Source organism: Amphiura filiformis, unplaced genomic scaffold (assembly GCF_039555335.1).
Source record: "Amphiura filiformis unplaced genomic scaffold, Afil_fr2py scaffold_597, whole genome shotgun sequence".
Taxonomy (NCBI): Eukaryota; Metazoa; Echinodermata; class Ophiuroidea; order Amphilepidida; family Amphiuridae; genus Amphiura; species Amphiura filiformis.
This window is the reverse complement of record NW_027306061.1, coordinates 36,796-53,865: the sequence shown is the minus strand read 5'-3', so window position 1 is coordinate 53,865 and position 17,070 is coordinate 36,796. Positions and strand designations below refer to the sequence as shown.

The 17,070-nt window shown below is 39.0% G+C and overlaps 1 protein-coding gene across 1 annotated transcript; it reads right to left on the bottom strand.

Moving 5' to 3' along the window:
- Positions 1-58: 58 nt before the first annotated feature.
- On the bottom strand, positions 59-15,410 carry LOC140145771 (uncharacterized). The gene is made up of 11 exons (XM_072167446.1): positions 15,287-15,410; positions 11,455-11,690; positions 9,931-10,219; positions 8,379-8,603; positions 7,590-7,844; positions 6,974-7,012; positions 5,343-5,529; positions 4,773-5,062; positions 2,878-3,017; positions 1,437-1,629; positions 59-365 (listed from the first exon to the last, which is right to left on the bottom strand). The coding sequence occupies exons 1-10, from the start codon at positions 15,324-15,326 to the stop codon at positions 1,444-1,446; spliced, it is 1,887 nt and encodes a 628-aa protein (XP_072023547.1). The 5' UTR covers positions 15,327-15,410; the 3' UTR covers positions 59-365; positions 1,437-1,443.
- Positions 15,411-17,070: the final 1,660 nt, after the last annotated feature.

The window sequence follows — 17,070 nt, the reverse complement described above, 5'->3', positions numbered from 1 at the left end:
TTTCTTTCATTGTTCCCCCCCCCCCTTTACTTTTTCTTTTAAACGAAAATGGCGATGCTCTTTGCAATTTCATAATATGCTTGACATGGGATTTAACATTTGTCCTTCCTGCAAGGGATAGAATTATTGTAAGTATTCAACGATATTTTAATTGAAAGAATAAAATATTAGATTCACTTTAAAAAAAATTAAGGACCAGTTTTGACAGATATTTATATTCGAATTATTTATCAAACGATAAGAAAGTTGAGTGAAAAAAGCCTGTATCGTCACTTAGGCATTATAGAAAGTTTTTCGACCACCAGGTTACGCCACGTCTATCTCTGAGGTCGAACTCATTGTCGTTGAAGCACTTTTTATGCTGCCTGCAAGAGAAATTTAACAGATCAATATAAATTGTGGAATAATTAGCCTTTTGGTTTAGAGGTGGTGCAATGATTATATGTACCGCCGGGGTGGTGAATTAAAGGGGGCAAAGATTTCTTGGCAGGACAAAGGGCATGAAGGGGAAAAGATTTTTGGCAAGGTAAAATGGGGAAAGGATTTTTGGCAGGCCAAAAGGGGAGGCAATCGATTTTTGGCGCAGTTGGGTACCGTTTCGATATTACGTCCTAAAAGGGGTAGAAACATTTTAAAATTTTGATTTACCGATTTTTTTTTAGAATTCATCACCACGGATACACATAATAATTGCACAACCCCTCACAGTCTTAAAATGACATTCGTCAACGGTCCAGTTCTATATACACCGTGTAAAAATTTGGAGTAAACTTTCAAAAAATGGGTTATTTTGCGTGTAAACTTCTGAAAAAGAGCATCATTAAATGTAAACTTATAAAAAGGGGGTTATTCGGATGTCAGTCAGTGTTGCCGATGCCCTATAAGCAGTGAAAGCACAAGGCGTGGCGAATCAACAATCGACCTCCCAGTCCGCGTCAACTGAAGTCCTCGGGTTTAAAAAATGTTACTTTCGGACAAAGAAGGAACACTTCATTGATAAACCATCCAATACCTATTGATGGATATTCTCCGATCAAATCGCAAAGAAAAAATACATCCATCCAAAACCGGGATCAATGTTAAATAGTGCTAATCTGCACGTATGAACAGCGCGTATGAATGAAGTCAAATTTTCACACCTCACTATTGTTTTATTATGATGGTTTCTTACAAACAAAAGGGATCACATTAATAGTTAGACTTTGCCCTATTGTCTTAACAGATGTGATACGCGTCAAAATTCTAAAGCCTCATCCACATCCAAGAGGAGAACGAATTCTAGCCATTTAGATCTAAATTATTCCCTCCTGTATGCAGTTTCCAATTATATCGCCATTATGTTGCTGTACAAGCAAAGGTCAAAGGTCTTGCTTTCCATATTTGGCGTTGCTTAGGAACTATGTAATTATAATGGGTCATTACCATTAATCACTTACTGTCAGTTTATGGTAACATGACGCCCTCAGCACCTTGGATTGTGCCTCGAATCCATCCAATAAATGACGTTATACGGGTATAGAAGCCAGGGCTTTGAGGACGACCACATCCATCACCAACGCTAACCACACCCACTAGATGGAATGCATCGTCTCCATTGCTTTGACAGATCAAAGGACCACCGCTGTCACCCTGCAAATACATGTGAAATTGTTGACTTCGGTATTTTTGTGTGTTAGTTCAGGGTTTAAAAAAACACCCAACAACCCACACTACTTTTGTACAACATCTGGGCCAATACAGTAGTGACCAAAGGTACCTTAAGGGTAGACGAGGTATCGTTGGTCGAAGCAACCGAAAAATCGATTTTCATTATCTAAATCAATATATTATTGAAAAATAACACTTTGATCTTTTGCAAAAGTTCATTCTACAAATTATATACTTTGAAAACTTGCTTAATTTATTGCTGCTAATGAGTTATCTACCTTTTACAAAAGTGTTGTTGTTTCAGCCCTTTTTACAACATAACTCAAGAATCACAGGACCTACAAAAGTATATCTATGATATTTAGATTCTTCTACAAGCTCGCTATGAATTGAGCAATGCAATTTTTGCCAAAGCTCATTACCATTCGCAAGATGCTGTGAACTACCAAATCGCAACAGTTTAAAGTTGTTGCTAACCTTAATTGATCAGAGCACATCCAGATCTTGCATTCAAATTATGTTTATTCATGACTATCAACCAGTTTAGCCAGTCTTTATTACGATGGAAATATTAGTCGAACGCGTACACGATGTGCATAACACAGTATGTGCATGGCGTGCGGGAAATCGTGACATATCAAAAGAGCCGACACGACTCACGTTCAAATGAGTGGCTCGCATTGGCGACATATGCGCTGGTATTAAATAGCGATTTTCTTTGTATTGCCTCGTCTGTTTGGGCCCAAATTAAAAGAGGACATATCTGACACTAAAAACTAACATTTTATACCGAAAAAAACCCAATTCTATTTCTCATGGAAATGTTATAATATGGCTTTAAGACCAACTTTAGCATATTGGATAAGTAGTCCTGACGGATGGTATAAAGGGTAAAAGTAATACTGTTTTGAAATTGATTATGTGCCAGTTGTATTCAAGTCTACACCAGCATATGAGTTTGAAACTTACTTCATATTTATGTATGTTGTATTTTATATGCAAGAGCATTATATACATGGCCCTTCAGCCTGGTTATAGTCTAGGACACAGCCGGTTTGTGCTTCTTTGTCACTAAACAAGCGAACGGTTTGTTTAATGACGTACCCGGGTGACGAAGGAATACAAACCAGCTGGGACCGAGAATAGCCTGGATATATCGTAACAGGTGACAACGAACAAGCAAAACACAAAATTCTTCAACAAACACAACAAAATGATATATAGGCCTACCTGACACGTGTCCCCAGCTAGGTTTCGATTTTCACCACCAGCGCATATGATATTGCTGGTTGGGTTTTTATTAAACGGCGGAGCGCGACAGGTCGCCGTTGGTATCAGTGGTAAACCTACCACCTGTAAGTCATCTGGGTCTGTATGGATTAAAAATGAATCAACAAAAGAAAGGAATGCCTATGGGATGAACACAGATTTGGGGTTAAAGATCATTAAGGGGTCACTTCCGGTATAAAACGAAATACCTTCAAAAATTTGTATTAGCTAAGAATGTTCATTGTAGGTATGTTTTAACAAAGACCTAAATAATACCAACAGCTATCACACTAATAGATTGCATATACACATATATTTTGTAACAATTTTTAACATAGATTTTCGTTTCTATATCAAATTATCCCCGGGCAAATTATTTATCTTTTTCTGCTTTTTTTGTGGTAAATTGAGGGCGCTATTTACGTATATTTTAAATTTAAATTAGCCAAATAATGACTTATACTTTAAATTTCATGATGAAAAGTATTTTGAAAATCCCCTTGTCATTTGTTAGTCTGTTTGCTGATGTTCTAATACCATTTTACAGGTGTCTACCCCTTGTAAAGATGCAAACAAGATTTTAGATATATAGCGCCATCATTGTGCAACTTTTCTTTAAAATGACTCAGTTTTACATGATATCAAACAACCGTGTCATAACCCCACGAATATATACGCGAGACTCAATCAAATTTGTTTTTGAACGATATGCGCGGTTACTACTTGTTTAGACAATAATAACTGCACGCTATCTGTTTCAAGATCATTGTGTGAAATTGGAGGAGTTGCTTTGAGCCAAGGTAATTTTCCGAGGGAGCATGAGGTCCTGAGGTCAAATACCGAGGCCCAACACAAACCCCAACGAGTTCAGCAGAGTTACGTATGAAGGCAAACGGCTTATTGATGGCTATATTGTTATCGGATTATCTTTTACGACCTTCAATTACATGCTAGTTGTGATATTTGATTTCTTATTTTTTACTCATGTTCGGATGTTCCTTCACAAAACCAAAAAATCATCAAAATATTCCAATGATTAGTTATGTTGCGTTCATAATATTAATATAAGATTTTGGAGACAAAATATGATACTTCTGTGGAAATATCGAATGCTTGAACAAACAAATTAAACATTTTTTGTTGGAATGTGTCTGCCCGGGACATCGCCTGGCTAATAATTATTTGGTGCAGCAGAGACACTAAAATGAATACACGGGATCGATACACGTGAATTGCTATGCACGATTTTGAAATCATACGAAAATCATCGGATACTGGGTTAAAAATGATGAATATCTCCCGTAAATGATTTCGTCTCAAGAAACCAGATGTGGTCTCATACACTTGAAAATACGTGTTGAACAGATATGATAGTCGTTAGCGTGCGCTTTGAAAATTGGCCGTGCGCTTTGAACTCAAAATTTGACCAAAACTCTAATATTGCGTTGGTCCTGTATGGACTACAGCGCGCAGCAGGCTATAGCGGCACTCACTACTCAAGTGGAGGCAGTATAACCATTGACCGCAATGTCGTATACAAGCTTACTCACACAGCGAGAAATCAATTACCCCGGCTATTGTCAGTAGCCTTAGTCAGGTCACTTCGCTAATTATGCATCTCATAAGGTCCGAATAAAATGGCCATGGGTGGCTGTGGATTCAACCTACCATGGCGATTTCTACCATGAAGATATCGGGGCGATGTCACTGTGCCTCAGGATATTCCTCGTAATTCCAAAGGCAAAATGTTTAGATTTTTCACAATACCCTCAAAACAGCTGATGCACGTCACTAACCTCTAAATCAACAAATACAAGAGTTTTAACTCCCGATTAAAAATAGTCTCAATAACTTACACTGTCCGTTCTCCGTGAGGGAGCCCCATCCGGCCGATTGACAGTTCCTGTATGTGTTACCTTCATTGGCATTTGTAGCCAAACACATGGGTCGTACGAAGTCTGTTACCTGTATCTCGTTCGCCAGATACAACAGAGCGAGATCGAACTCGGCAATGTCGTCATTTGAGTCGTAGAATGGGTAGTTGACAAATTGTGTAAAAGTAGATTCCTGTCGATTGGCACTTGTGGTCGACAGTGAAATATCTCCAAAGACAATCTTAGTCGGAATCGTCACCCCGGGGTCGACACTGAAATGGTTAATAGGAAAGAGAAACTTGTTGTTTGTTTTTTTAATTAGCCATTATATAACTCAATGAGTAATGGACATGTTTTGCTGTATAATTGATCCCAGGGTTTTGCCGAGGTAACGAGTCAGTGCACGTAGTGCAAACTATTCTTTTTTTAGATTTGATATTGACAGGATTAACAATTTGAAACAGTTTCACTTCGGGATATTATTTGACCTGATTTGTTTTAATTATTATTATTATTAGATAAATAAAATAACAATAAATAAATAAAACATACATGCAATGAGCCGCGGTGATAGCCCATCGTGCCCTTATCAGGGTAGCACCGCATAAATGATTGCCAAAGTCATCTTGAAGAGACCCAATCCACGGAACACTTCCAGCTGGCGCAGGGTTTCCACTGACAATTCGAGGCTGTAGTCCCACTGCAGGTCTTGTGCCACAAATGCCATCTCCTATTAGGTCTATAGATGAGAAGAAAGTGGTTTCTTTGAAATCGTTTTGCGTCAGATTTTTGCGACTGATTGTGTAATTCCTATATTATTAAGTTTGGGGAGCACGGTGGCCGAGCGGATCGGGCTCCGACTGCGACTCATAATCGGAAGGTTGCGGGTTCGAGCCCCGGCGACGCCATCGTGTTGTGCCCTTGAGTAAGACACTTTATCTCGATTACTCTTCTCCACCCAGGTGTATAAATGGGTACCGGGAAGGTAAGGTAATAGACTCGCTGTGGAGGAGGTGTAGCGATCCCCCTACAGCAACATTACATGGAGGAGTCTTTCATTTTGAAATGAAATAATAAAAATATTTGGTTCTATTTCAGTCGCCAAATTTGGTATTTTTTTATAAATATTTTGGTATGTTTTCGGAATGCCAGCCACACGGTGACATCCCTAAGGACCGCTATCTCTAAGGACCGCTATCTCTAAGGTTCGCTATCTCTAAGGTTCGCTATCACTAACGTGTAAAGTCTATGGAGATCAGAATCCCGCTATCTCTAAGGACCGCTATCTCTAAGGTTCGCTATCTCTAAGGTTCGCTATCACTAACGTGTAAAGTCTATGGAGATCAGAATCCCGCTATCTCTAAGGACCGCTATCTCTAAGGTTCGCTATCTCTAAGGTTCGCTATCACTAACGTGTACGTGTAAAGTCTATGGAGATCAGAATCCCGCTATCTCTAAGGACCACTATCTCTAAGGTTCGCTATCTCTAAGGTTCGCTATCACTAACGTGTAAAGTCTATGGAGATCAGAATCCCGCTATCTCTAAGGACCACTATCTCTAAGGTTCGCTATCTCTAAGGTTCGCTATCACTAACGTGTAAAGTCTATGGAAATCAGAATCCCGCTATCTCTAATAGGAAAAAGGGTTAGTATAATTTGTAACCCTTTTGTTCAATTCATTCGTATCACATTCGAGAAAGCAAACAAGCTGGCAACATTATTGTAATAGAAATAGTACCTGGAATTTACGTATCATGCAATACCGTAAAACCCCGTCTACAAGCATATAGTGTGCTTCTGATGAAAGCTACATTAATCCAGTCGCCGTTATGGAGTTTGAGCAAATAAATTACGGATCCAAGCATATACAAACAAGTATTATTTTAAGACCGATCTATTGTATTGGTATATTAACGCTTGCTTCGAATTAATTAAGCTTTTATAAAAAAACACTATATATGCTTGTAGACGGGGTTTTACGGCACTTCAATATCTTAAATGTGGATGTAGCACATAGTATCTTGTTCGATCGAGACACATCACCTAAAATTCACTTCCGAGAATTCAAAACTCCCATTCATGACTTCAACATTTTGTATGATTTTTATTGATTGAATTAATTAGTTAATTCCGTTTGTTAAATTGCAACCCCTTGCTCCTCTAGAATAAAGCAGAAGCCATACCTCCTTCAACTGGTCCAGCAGGCGGCATAACTGGTCCACCTGTAGAAGTGTAAACATGTATTACAAATGTTTAATTTCGAATTAGATTTGATCTCCAAATCGATACTGTTTTTCTTGTAACCCTGAACTTAGAGGCCCGCATTGTATGCATGCGATTCTTTATATCTAGAGTACCAGACCAAGTTATACCATTTATCACCCTGATGCGGCATGCGTCAGTGCGCATTGGACGCAGCCTGAAATCGCTAAGTTCACTCAAAGCGCTGGTATACACTCGCACGCCGCATAGATGCGCGAGCGAAACAGCTGAATCAACGCGTCAATCAAAGTCCTCACTGCCCTTGATTGGTTAGTACTTAGTAGTGTGTAGAAGGAGGGTTAATTCACATAGTACCTTCAGATCATTGGAGAAAGGGAATCGCAGAAAATGGCAAAAATTACAGTAATATTTCAAGGCAAAATTAGGCATTGTTGGCTTGGTGCCTCCAGGAAAGAAAGTGTCCTATTACTAAGACCTAACTTTGGAAACGGTTTGTATGTTTGAAGGTGCAAAATTAACCACCAGGTACGCTGTTTTACCGCCGCGTTTAGAAGTTCAATCATTACGACAACTCACCCCTTACGACACTGACTACAAAGGCACACACGGGAAGATCAATGACGTTATTATTTGTATCCCGTTGTTCAAAGATATACTCTACAAGATGATATCCAACGGTAAAGATGGACGTTTCGTCTGGGTTACGGTTCTTCCTAATCATGGGTATATTGGCTCGAGGAGGAGACCAGGATATCGTCATTGACGACGCATCTTCAGGCACAAACATCATTAAGTTGGTTGGACAGTAAGCCATCGGCGGAGCTGTACCAGCTGAATGATAAAGAATACCATGATATTAATAGCTATTAATGCTGCTCTGGGGTCTGCCATTATTATCACATTGCAACTTTTAAGCTCTAAAAGTGTCAGACATTATGATGCTATAACGATGCGGGGGTTGTATGGGGTTCAGGTGACAAAATATGAAAGAGAGAAGTGCCCCTCTGACGAAACATGAAAGAAAAAATCGGGAAAGCAAAGGGGCAAGGAGCCTGTTTCCCGCCAAAGTTCACCCCGATCATGACCCCAAATACCAAATGTTTGCACACTTTAATCTGACTATATATGCGCACATTGTCCCACTAAAGTCCTTTTTTGGAAGACTTTTACACTATTTTCTACTGTTTCTTTATATATCCCATTGATAATACGGTCCAAAATGACAGATACAACCGGGATAAATGTTTCGCCTTTGCCCCGAAATCTTGACCCCCAGCAACCCCCCACAACCCCCCCACCCCCCACCCCCACAAACAAACATGAAAACTGGCTACGCCTCTGTACGAGAACTTAAATTGTACCTACCTGATGTACTCCCGGTAAAAACACAAGTCTTCACATTATTATTGGTATCGGTGTATTCATTCGTAAACAGGTAGGAAACTCCAGGTGCAATTTGCACGTCAGATGCCCCACCAAAACTGCTGGCAGCGACGTTGATGTTTGGCGGAGGAGTCCAGCTAAGTCTACCATATTCCTGAAGGTTCGGGCTCACGCCTCTCTGATTTCCTGGGCAGTTAGGATCGGGGGCTGTAAAAGGTGGGTAAAATACTTGTGGTGAGTATATTTAGATTGATCTTGGTGAGAGTATTGCTGCTCACCCGCCACGGATGCATACTGTATGATCTTCAGCTACAAGAAGCAAATTCAGACATGTAAAGAATGAAGCATTTCGATCTTGGTATAAAGGTTTCTTTTAATAAGGCCCATGCATGTTCGAACCCACGACTAGTGGTTTAAACCATTGCACAGTTACACCAACTCATAGGCGTCAATCCCGGGGGAGGGGGGGGGGTATATCCGCCTTTCGGCAAAATGACCCATTTTTTTGTTCTTTTCATTTTAACAATTTTGGCCGGTTGCCCCATTCCCCCCCATTTCAAGCCGGATTGGCGCTAATGCACCAACTATCCATCTTAATCAATGAATAATCAATGTATGTCATGTCACACAGTGGCGTAACTCCTATGGGCTCTGGGGGGGCGAACCCCCGGGCACCCGGGCTAAGGGGCACCCATCAGACCTGGATACCCTTTCAACACGATAATACTTTGTTATAGGAAAGAAGTGGAAACCTTAACCCACCATGCATAAAATTATACTCTTCATTTGGGTGCCCACTTCAACACAAAATTTTCGCGCGCTTCGCGGGTATTGCACATAAATTGTCATTTGAATACCAAACCTCAACTTGATTATAGCAAGTTTGAATGCACATTTTGCGCGCCCACACCACTGGTATTGTGTATTCTTTCCTCTGAAAAAAGAAATTCGGGCAGCGCGGTACGGTGACTGGACTTTCGCGATTCGTCTTTCTTGCACCATGTGAGATAGTGATCATATTCTGAGCTGAGCATAGTCTGGTAACTAAGAAAATATGTCCTACACCAGTGGCGTAGCGACGGGGGACAGAGAAGGGCACGTGCCCTGGGCGCCACCCTGGGGGGGGGGGCAAATTAACCAATTCAGCATTGATTCTGCAGCCTCTCCAGCGATGAAAGTCAAACTTTTTACGCGCTTCGCGCGCATTTCAGCACAAGATCATTTGAAAGATTAATTTAAGACGATATTCAACTTCATTATGACCAAAATTAATGCGTGATTGGCCATATTTGCGCAAATTTTTGGGGAGGGCGTCATTATGTATCCTTAGCCCTGGGCGCCACAACCACTAGCTACGCCTGTCCTACACATCGGACTATGCACACCCTTAGTCTGGGGCACCCGATCTACTTTCGCCCCCGGGCACCCTGGCCCAAAGTTACGCCACTGGTCATGTGATAAGCACCTGTAGGGTGGGGGAGGGGCATTTATACCAGTTTAGTTTGTACGACCATGACAGGTATATTATGCTTACTTAGATCGGGTAGACTGTTAACAATATCCATGTATGTCTGTGCAGGTCTGCCATTGGCAACGAATAGGCTCCAAACTCTGGCCTGCTTAGCAACAGATTGAGGAATGACTTCGGGAATAGTGCAGAAGAACAAGCTCTCTGCTAATCCTGAATGAAGTGGAGTACGTAGGTCATTCCATGTCAATGAAAGCCAGTTAATACCAAATTCTGCTTGGATGCGAGATATTTTATCCACGAGACCAGGGAAAACTGCAATGTTTTGTGTCGCCTGAAACTGTGCTTCGGTAATCTGTTAGAAAATGAAATCAGAATACCGTAAAACCTCGTCTACAAGCATATAGAGTGCTTCTGATAAAAGCTAAATTAATCCAGGCGCCATTATGGAATTAGAGCAAATAAATTATTGATCCAAGCACATACAAACAAGTATTATTGTAAGACCAATCTATTGTATTGGCATATTTACGTATGTATCGTATTAATTTAACTTTCATCAAAAGCACTATATATGCTTGTAGACCGGGTTTTACGGTAGTTTAAGAAACCATGGCCATGAAACCTTATCGAAGGCATTTTTCAAAACATTTGATATATTAAAATCAAATATTTGACTCATTGAGAACAGCAGTACTATCGGACATCAAAAGACGAATTGTATCACCATGATCACTAAATACATCTTCCGGTTCAACATTAGGCCTAGACCTCATTTTGACATTGAAAAACAAAACACATTAGAGCAATTGAGTGGGGTGGATTGACATCGAGTTTCTTTGTGGTGATTCAACTTGGAACATCTATTCAAAAATAGAACTCGTTGTTATCATACAAAAGTAAGCCACAAGATCAGTGAAAGAAGAATCTGGTGGACATTGTGGTGGCGAAAACCCGCTTTGACCTGCATAGACATCCTGAAAGATGACACTAGACTGGAGGCAGCCGACTTCGGGAAACCAATGTAGGACAGAGAGTTGTGGAAAGCCAGCACAGTTTGAGGACACCACTCGAAATAAGTCAAGTTAAGTCAAAAGATAACAGCTTGGCTATACCATATCTGCTTATCTTAGCATTTACATATATAGAATCTTATCCATTAATATTTGGGTGGGAATTTGTCGAGAAGTTTTCTGCGCTAGATCTTGACACATTTAGTCAATCATAATTACCCTATGCCAATACCCCAATCTTCAGTCTATAAAATAGATTTGGTGTAATGTTTCACTACCTGGAGAGAATTGATCAAAAATTGAATTCCCTCCTGAGGTTCGTATCTGTCAATGAGTTGACCAGATCACAAGGATGTCATTAAAGCTAGAGTCAGTATAGACCACAAATTGGTCAATGAGTTACATAAAAATGACCTTGTGTGGTATTTGGTTCCAGGGAAGTAAGTTTTGCCTGAGGCAATTTGTGGTTAAATGTTGATCCCTCACTGCAAGAGTTATTACCGTTGATTTGGTTGAAACAGGAGGTGAGACATGATCAAATCTCTCTAGGTAACAAAACGTAATGTTATTATATTACCTGCCATATACCTCCACCAAACCCCGGTCTATACGTGTCGGGATTACCCCCATCCATTGATGCTAAGTACGATGCACGACCCAAGAACTGGAAGAAATTGTTATCGGGAGGAAAGATGCCACTTTGTCTGATCTGATCAATGACGGACAAGACCAAGTCTGTCCCACTTGTCCCGATCTGTCTTGTCTGGTCTTGTCCCATGACCGGGATTACGAATAGTAGCAACAAGCTGCAAACTGAAAGAAACGAATATTTTCAAATTAGTTGGTTATTGAAGTCATTCATTGATGATAGGAATTGATCTAAATAGATTGAAATGGATTTTGTGGGGTTTTTTTTCACTATCCAATCATTATGCCACTCATAATGTACGGCCAAATGCAGAAAAGTATTGCATATGGTTGGAATGATATTTCGAACTTTTTTAGAATGCATATTTTCAATCTTTCAATTGGAAAGGATTTGTCCCTAATTTCAGTCTTCAAAAGAAAAGTAATGAAAATCAATCCTTTCAACTGAAAATGCAATGACTGAATACAGTGAAAACGATTGAATAATCAATATTGATTGAATATTCAATCGCAAAATTAATTAATTTGGTTAATAGGTTCCCAACTCGTATTGGTCATGTAACTGCATTTTGACCCATTTTAATATTAAGATTGCAAATTTTCGCACGTTTCTCGCCCATTACTTTGTCTAGTCTCCTCCGCAGCCAGTTTGGTTACGCTCCCTCCACACAAACAGTCTGCCAATGATCACGAACTGGTCCTTTTTTATTCGCTAACGGTTTTCTGTCGACGTCATCCAGCTTGACGTCAAACAAAGCTTTCAATTGGTCGATCGGCTAGACGGCTACTTTATTATTCATGAGCAATTTTGACCTGCCATCTCGCCAGCTGAGTGAGGTCAATCAAGTTCCCGTATGTGTACAATCGTGTAGCCAATCAGAAACGGCGTTATAAGTGGCAATTGGCAGACTGTTTGTGTGGAGGGAGCGGAACCAAACTGGCTGCTGTGGAGACTATACTTTGTCCCGTTAAAGTCATTCTGGCAGCCGGTTTATTTGTAGGACGATTTAGAAATTGTGCCCCCGTTGGAAATTATGTCCTGTACGTCGTTGATAAGCAGTGGCGTACCGTGGCCGCTCCTACCCCGGGGGCTGAAGAAAATTCAATTTTGCCGCCCCTTCCTGAACAGCCCGAAAAGGTTGACCCAATTTTTTTTCGGTGGTTTGAAAACAACATTTTGATGTATAGTACCATTTTTTCACAATTTTTACACTTTTTCAAATTCGTTTTGCCGCCCCTTCTTCTTCCGCCGCCCCGCTTTTTGCCGCCCTTCTACCACCGCCCGTCGTTTTGGCTGCCCCTGCTTTTACCCTGGGGCTGGCGCCCAAAGTCCCCCTCCCCCAAAAAAAAAAAATACACGCATGATAAGTTTCGGAAATTAACAGCATGCTGTTGGTCGCGTCCAATTTTTTCTTATGAAATTTGGAGTATTGGTCACGAAAAAAAGGAGGTACTGGGGATACGAATCCTGCACAAGAACAAATAATATGTTCTGCATACCCGGGTTTGCATATGTTTGGAATGAGATTTCAAACTGTTTCAGAGTGAACATTTGCAATCTTTTTTCAACTGGAAAGGACTTGTCCTAGGGACGGTAAAAGATAAAAAAACAATGAAAATCAAAACTTTCTACTGAAAATTCAATCGAAAAAGATTTGCCCCTAACTGTAATCGCTAAATGATTGTAAAAGATTGAGAATCACTCCATTTGATTGAAAAAATAGTTTGAAAAATTCAAATAACCCGACTGAATATACAGTCGAAAACGATTTGTCCTTAATTCGGGACGCGCGGCGAGATTGAAAATTCAATCTTATTGAATAATCAATCGGGCAATTATTTTAAACTGTTGTGATTTGGTAGTTCACAGCATCTTACGAATGGTAGTGAGCTTTGGCAAAAATTGCATTGCTCAATCATAGCGAGCGTGTAGAAGAATTAAAATATCACAGATATACTTTTATAGGTGCTGCGGTTCTTGAGTTACGTTGTAAAGAGGGCTGAAACAACAACACTTTTGTAAAACGTACATAACTAATTAACAACAATAAATTAAGCAAGTTTGCAGAGTATACGATTTGTAGAATTAACTTTTGCAAAACATCAAGGTGTTAATTTTCAATAATATATTGATCTAGATAATGAAAATCGATTTTTAGGTTGCTTCGACCAACAATATCTCGTCTACCCTTAAGGGATCTAGAATGAGCGTTTATTGCGTTTCGACAGTATTTTTGTGGGACATGAGAGCACCTCAGACCTATCGAATTGCATTCTGAATACGAAGCATGTCTTTCTGATATCAAATAATTTTCATTTTTGAAAATCACAATATAACACAAATTTTATGACAAATTATAAAAATTTGATATTTTTCAAATTTTTGATTTATAACAGTCCTCGAAGTAAATTATATAAATCTAATGATATATTCTTAAAGTGTATGTGTTTTGGTGTTTTGGAAAAAAAAATCCATATCTTCAATACGAAAGGTCAAAATGTTCAATTGATCGTCGGCTTTTCATCCCACCTACATACTCTTTAAGTATAAATCATCAGATTTATAAAGTTTACTTCGAGTACTGTTAAATATCAAAAATATCAATTTTTAATGATTTACCATAAAATGTGTATTAAATTGCGAATTTCAAAAAATCAAAATTATTTGATATCAGAAAGATATTCTCCGTATTCAGAATGCAATTCGATATGTCTGATGTGCTCTAATATCCCAAAATAAATACTGTCCAAACGTTCATACCCCAGCCCTTAAGAGAGTATTCCTTCATAATCATGATAATATTCATTCGAGTTACCATCCTTTTGAGTCAATATTAAAATAAAGACCAAAAGATCAAAACTTGTTTAACCTTCCATAGCCTATTGTCACACAATAATAGCCTATTGTATTTTTCTCAAAGGATGCAATTTAACCCTTTTAAAATACCAAAATAACGGTGGGCATTCAATCATTTATGGGCTTACCATACAAAGTGAAAATAGTGAATATAGGAATATCACAGGCCAAAAAGGTCAAAAATTGAAGTTTGCCTATTTGCGAGCGAAAAAATTAGGTTCTTTATGGACAAATTTGGGAAAAGGTTCACTTTTGGGAAAGAAAAATTAATGATCACTTTTTCAAAATCCACCCCAAATAAATCCTGGCTACGCCCCTGTATTGGGTAATTACAACTTTATAGGAAAATGTTAGACAACTCGAGACCATTTTCACCAATATCGGGTCATCTGTTTTTGACCCACGATGAATATTTTGAAACTGCATGGTTTGCAAAAATGTGAGCAATTTTGAATCAAAACCTGAACCCATCGCTATGCCAATTTTCCATTGGACCGGACCTGTATATTTATCACCCACTGAGCCCAAATTTCTGTTAGAATTGGCTGCAAAGACAAATTTGGGCTAGTTGTCCAAAGAGTTTGAGAAATTGTTTGAAATTTGACGCATCCAAAATAGATCTCAAAAAAGAGGCTATACCAAATGACAGAAAATGCGACCAATGTTTGTGGCATATCCTTGTCATGACGGTCATCTGTACAGTACTGGATTTTGGTCAGCACTTCAATATTTATTGGGCCTTATTTACCGTAATTAGCAACAACAAAAAAGTCCTTTGCCTCACTGGCATAATTATAACTTACACATTCTTTAAAGAATTATACTAAATAATCTATATTTTCAAAGCACGACGATGTGAAAATTATTACTGAATAGTAATATTTTAATATTTGACGTAACTCACCAATTGTCACCGAAGCTTTCGCCATGACGGTACCTTCCATGCTTCCAACACCTAGTTAAAGTGAACTCTGGAAGTTCAACACGTCCACTGAATTCCCAGACAATTAATGAATGACAAGGTTGACTTTAATTAAGAAAGCGTAAAATGCCCGATAGGACAATACTCGGTTAAAAAATATATTGTATAATGTAAAAACTGATCAGAAATTCCGATAGCTGCCACGATGAAATAACTATGCTGAAAAATTCAGGTATTGGCGTGTTTCAGAATTTTGCAGCAACGCCCTTAATCATGTTAATAATAGGCAGCAGTACATGTAACGTATCCACCCCACCCCCCCTTGATAAAAAAAAAATGTGAAAAAAAAAAGTGTGCCTCTCACAAAAAATAAAAGAGAATATCAGGAAGGAAAAGGAAAAGAAAAGGAGCAAAGAGCCCGTTTTCCCGACCACGATTATGGGCCAAAATATAGTGTAAATGTTTTTACCCCCCCCCTCCCACCACCATGAAAGCTAGCTACGCCGATCAATGTAGATATTTACCATACACCAAGTGATATACTTTTATTCTGTCTAGTATAGCCGATTCCTTAAAATGAGATCTTACACGATTTTCTAAGTTTTTATTGTCAACTTTGACTACAGACATGATAGATCTTGAATTCACCAAAAATCATGTCCAATTTGACATTAATCATGTTAATTGGGTCGAATTAATTTTGATCCATGTTAAGTCCAATTTTGGGTTGAATTTCACTTGAAAATCGTGTGAAACTAAATTATTTTGCTACTAATAGTCAAATAGATTAGACAGCGGTAAAGTGTTTGGGAAAAAACCTTATATTGATCTTAAACTTAAAATAATATTTCACAGGAAGCAGCTATAACAATTTTAACAAAATCTCCAGAGAAACCTGTTTTTGCACCCATTATACACAGACAATGACAAGGTCATGAAGTATATGGGAAATGAAACAAGTCAATGATTTTGAATTATTGAACCTTTGGTTACTTTATGCTGGGAAGTGGTATAGCTTTATGTTATTATGCCTCGTCATAGTCAAAAATATTATTGAATGATTTCGTTTTCTGTTGAGTCATTGCACTGTTAATTCCTACCTGTAACACAAACACTTTTTAAACACATTATAGGCGTTTACATGGCCGGATTTACCTATTGGGGAGCCCTTGGCCAGGCCAAAATTTGGGGCCCCGAAACTCACCGTGAGGAAGGCATGTGCACTGACGTGGCCAAGTTTTGGTTTGGGTGTAAGATCGACGGAGTCGGCGTCCAGCACTACAATTTAGAGGAAGAAGCGCATAGGACCTTTGGGAGCGAAGCGCGCGAAAAAAAATCAATTTCAAACTATTATACCCAAAAATATTGAGAAAGGTTGAATATAATTTTGTTAGGCCTATCAACAGATGATAGCATTTTAAACCTAATGAAATAATTCAAAAAAGAAGGAAATCATAATTATATAAGACTTAGCTTGAGACGACTCAGAAAGATCATTTGGTATATTTTTTATATTTCATGTTTGTTTGTCTGTCTGTTTGTTTGTTTGTTTGGTTTTTTTATCTACTCAAGATACCATTTACGGTGCGATTTGCAAATCACCCGTTGCGACATGCATCATCTTCTGTGAACACGCGCGAGCCAACTTACGATCTGCATCATTTACGGCCTGCATCATTTTCTCTGAACGCCCGCGCAAACGGCTATTTTCTGAAGATAGCATTCCCAGCAAACACAAAAACGTTTTTAAAACGTTTTAAATAAGT

What these genes read in the sequence shown, in the direction of transcription:
- LOC140145771 (XM_072167446.1), bottom strand. Translation starts at nt 15,326, where the DNA reads ATGGAAGGTACCGTCATGGCGAAAGCTTCGGTGACAATTG. An exon ending in TTGGTGGAGGTATATGGCAG is followed by an intron (nt 10,220 to 11,454) that starts GTAATATAATAA and finishes ATTTTCTAACAG; the next exon opens with ATTACCGAAGCACAGTTTCA. An exon ending in TAGCTGGGGACACGTGTCAG is followed by an intron (nt 1,630 to 2,877) that starts GTAGGCCTATAT and finishes ATGTATTTGCAG; the next exon opens with GGTGACAGCGGTGGTCCTTT.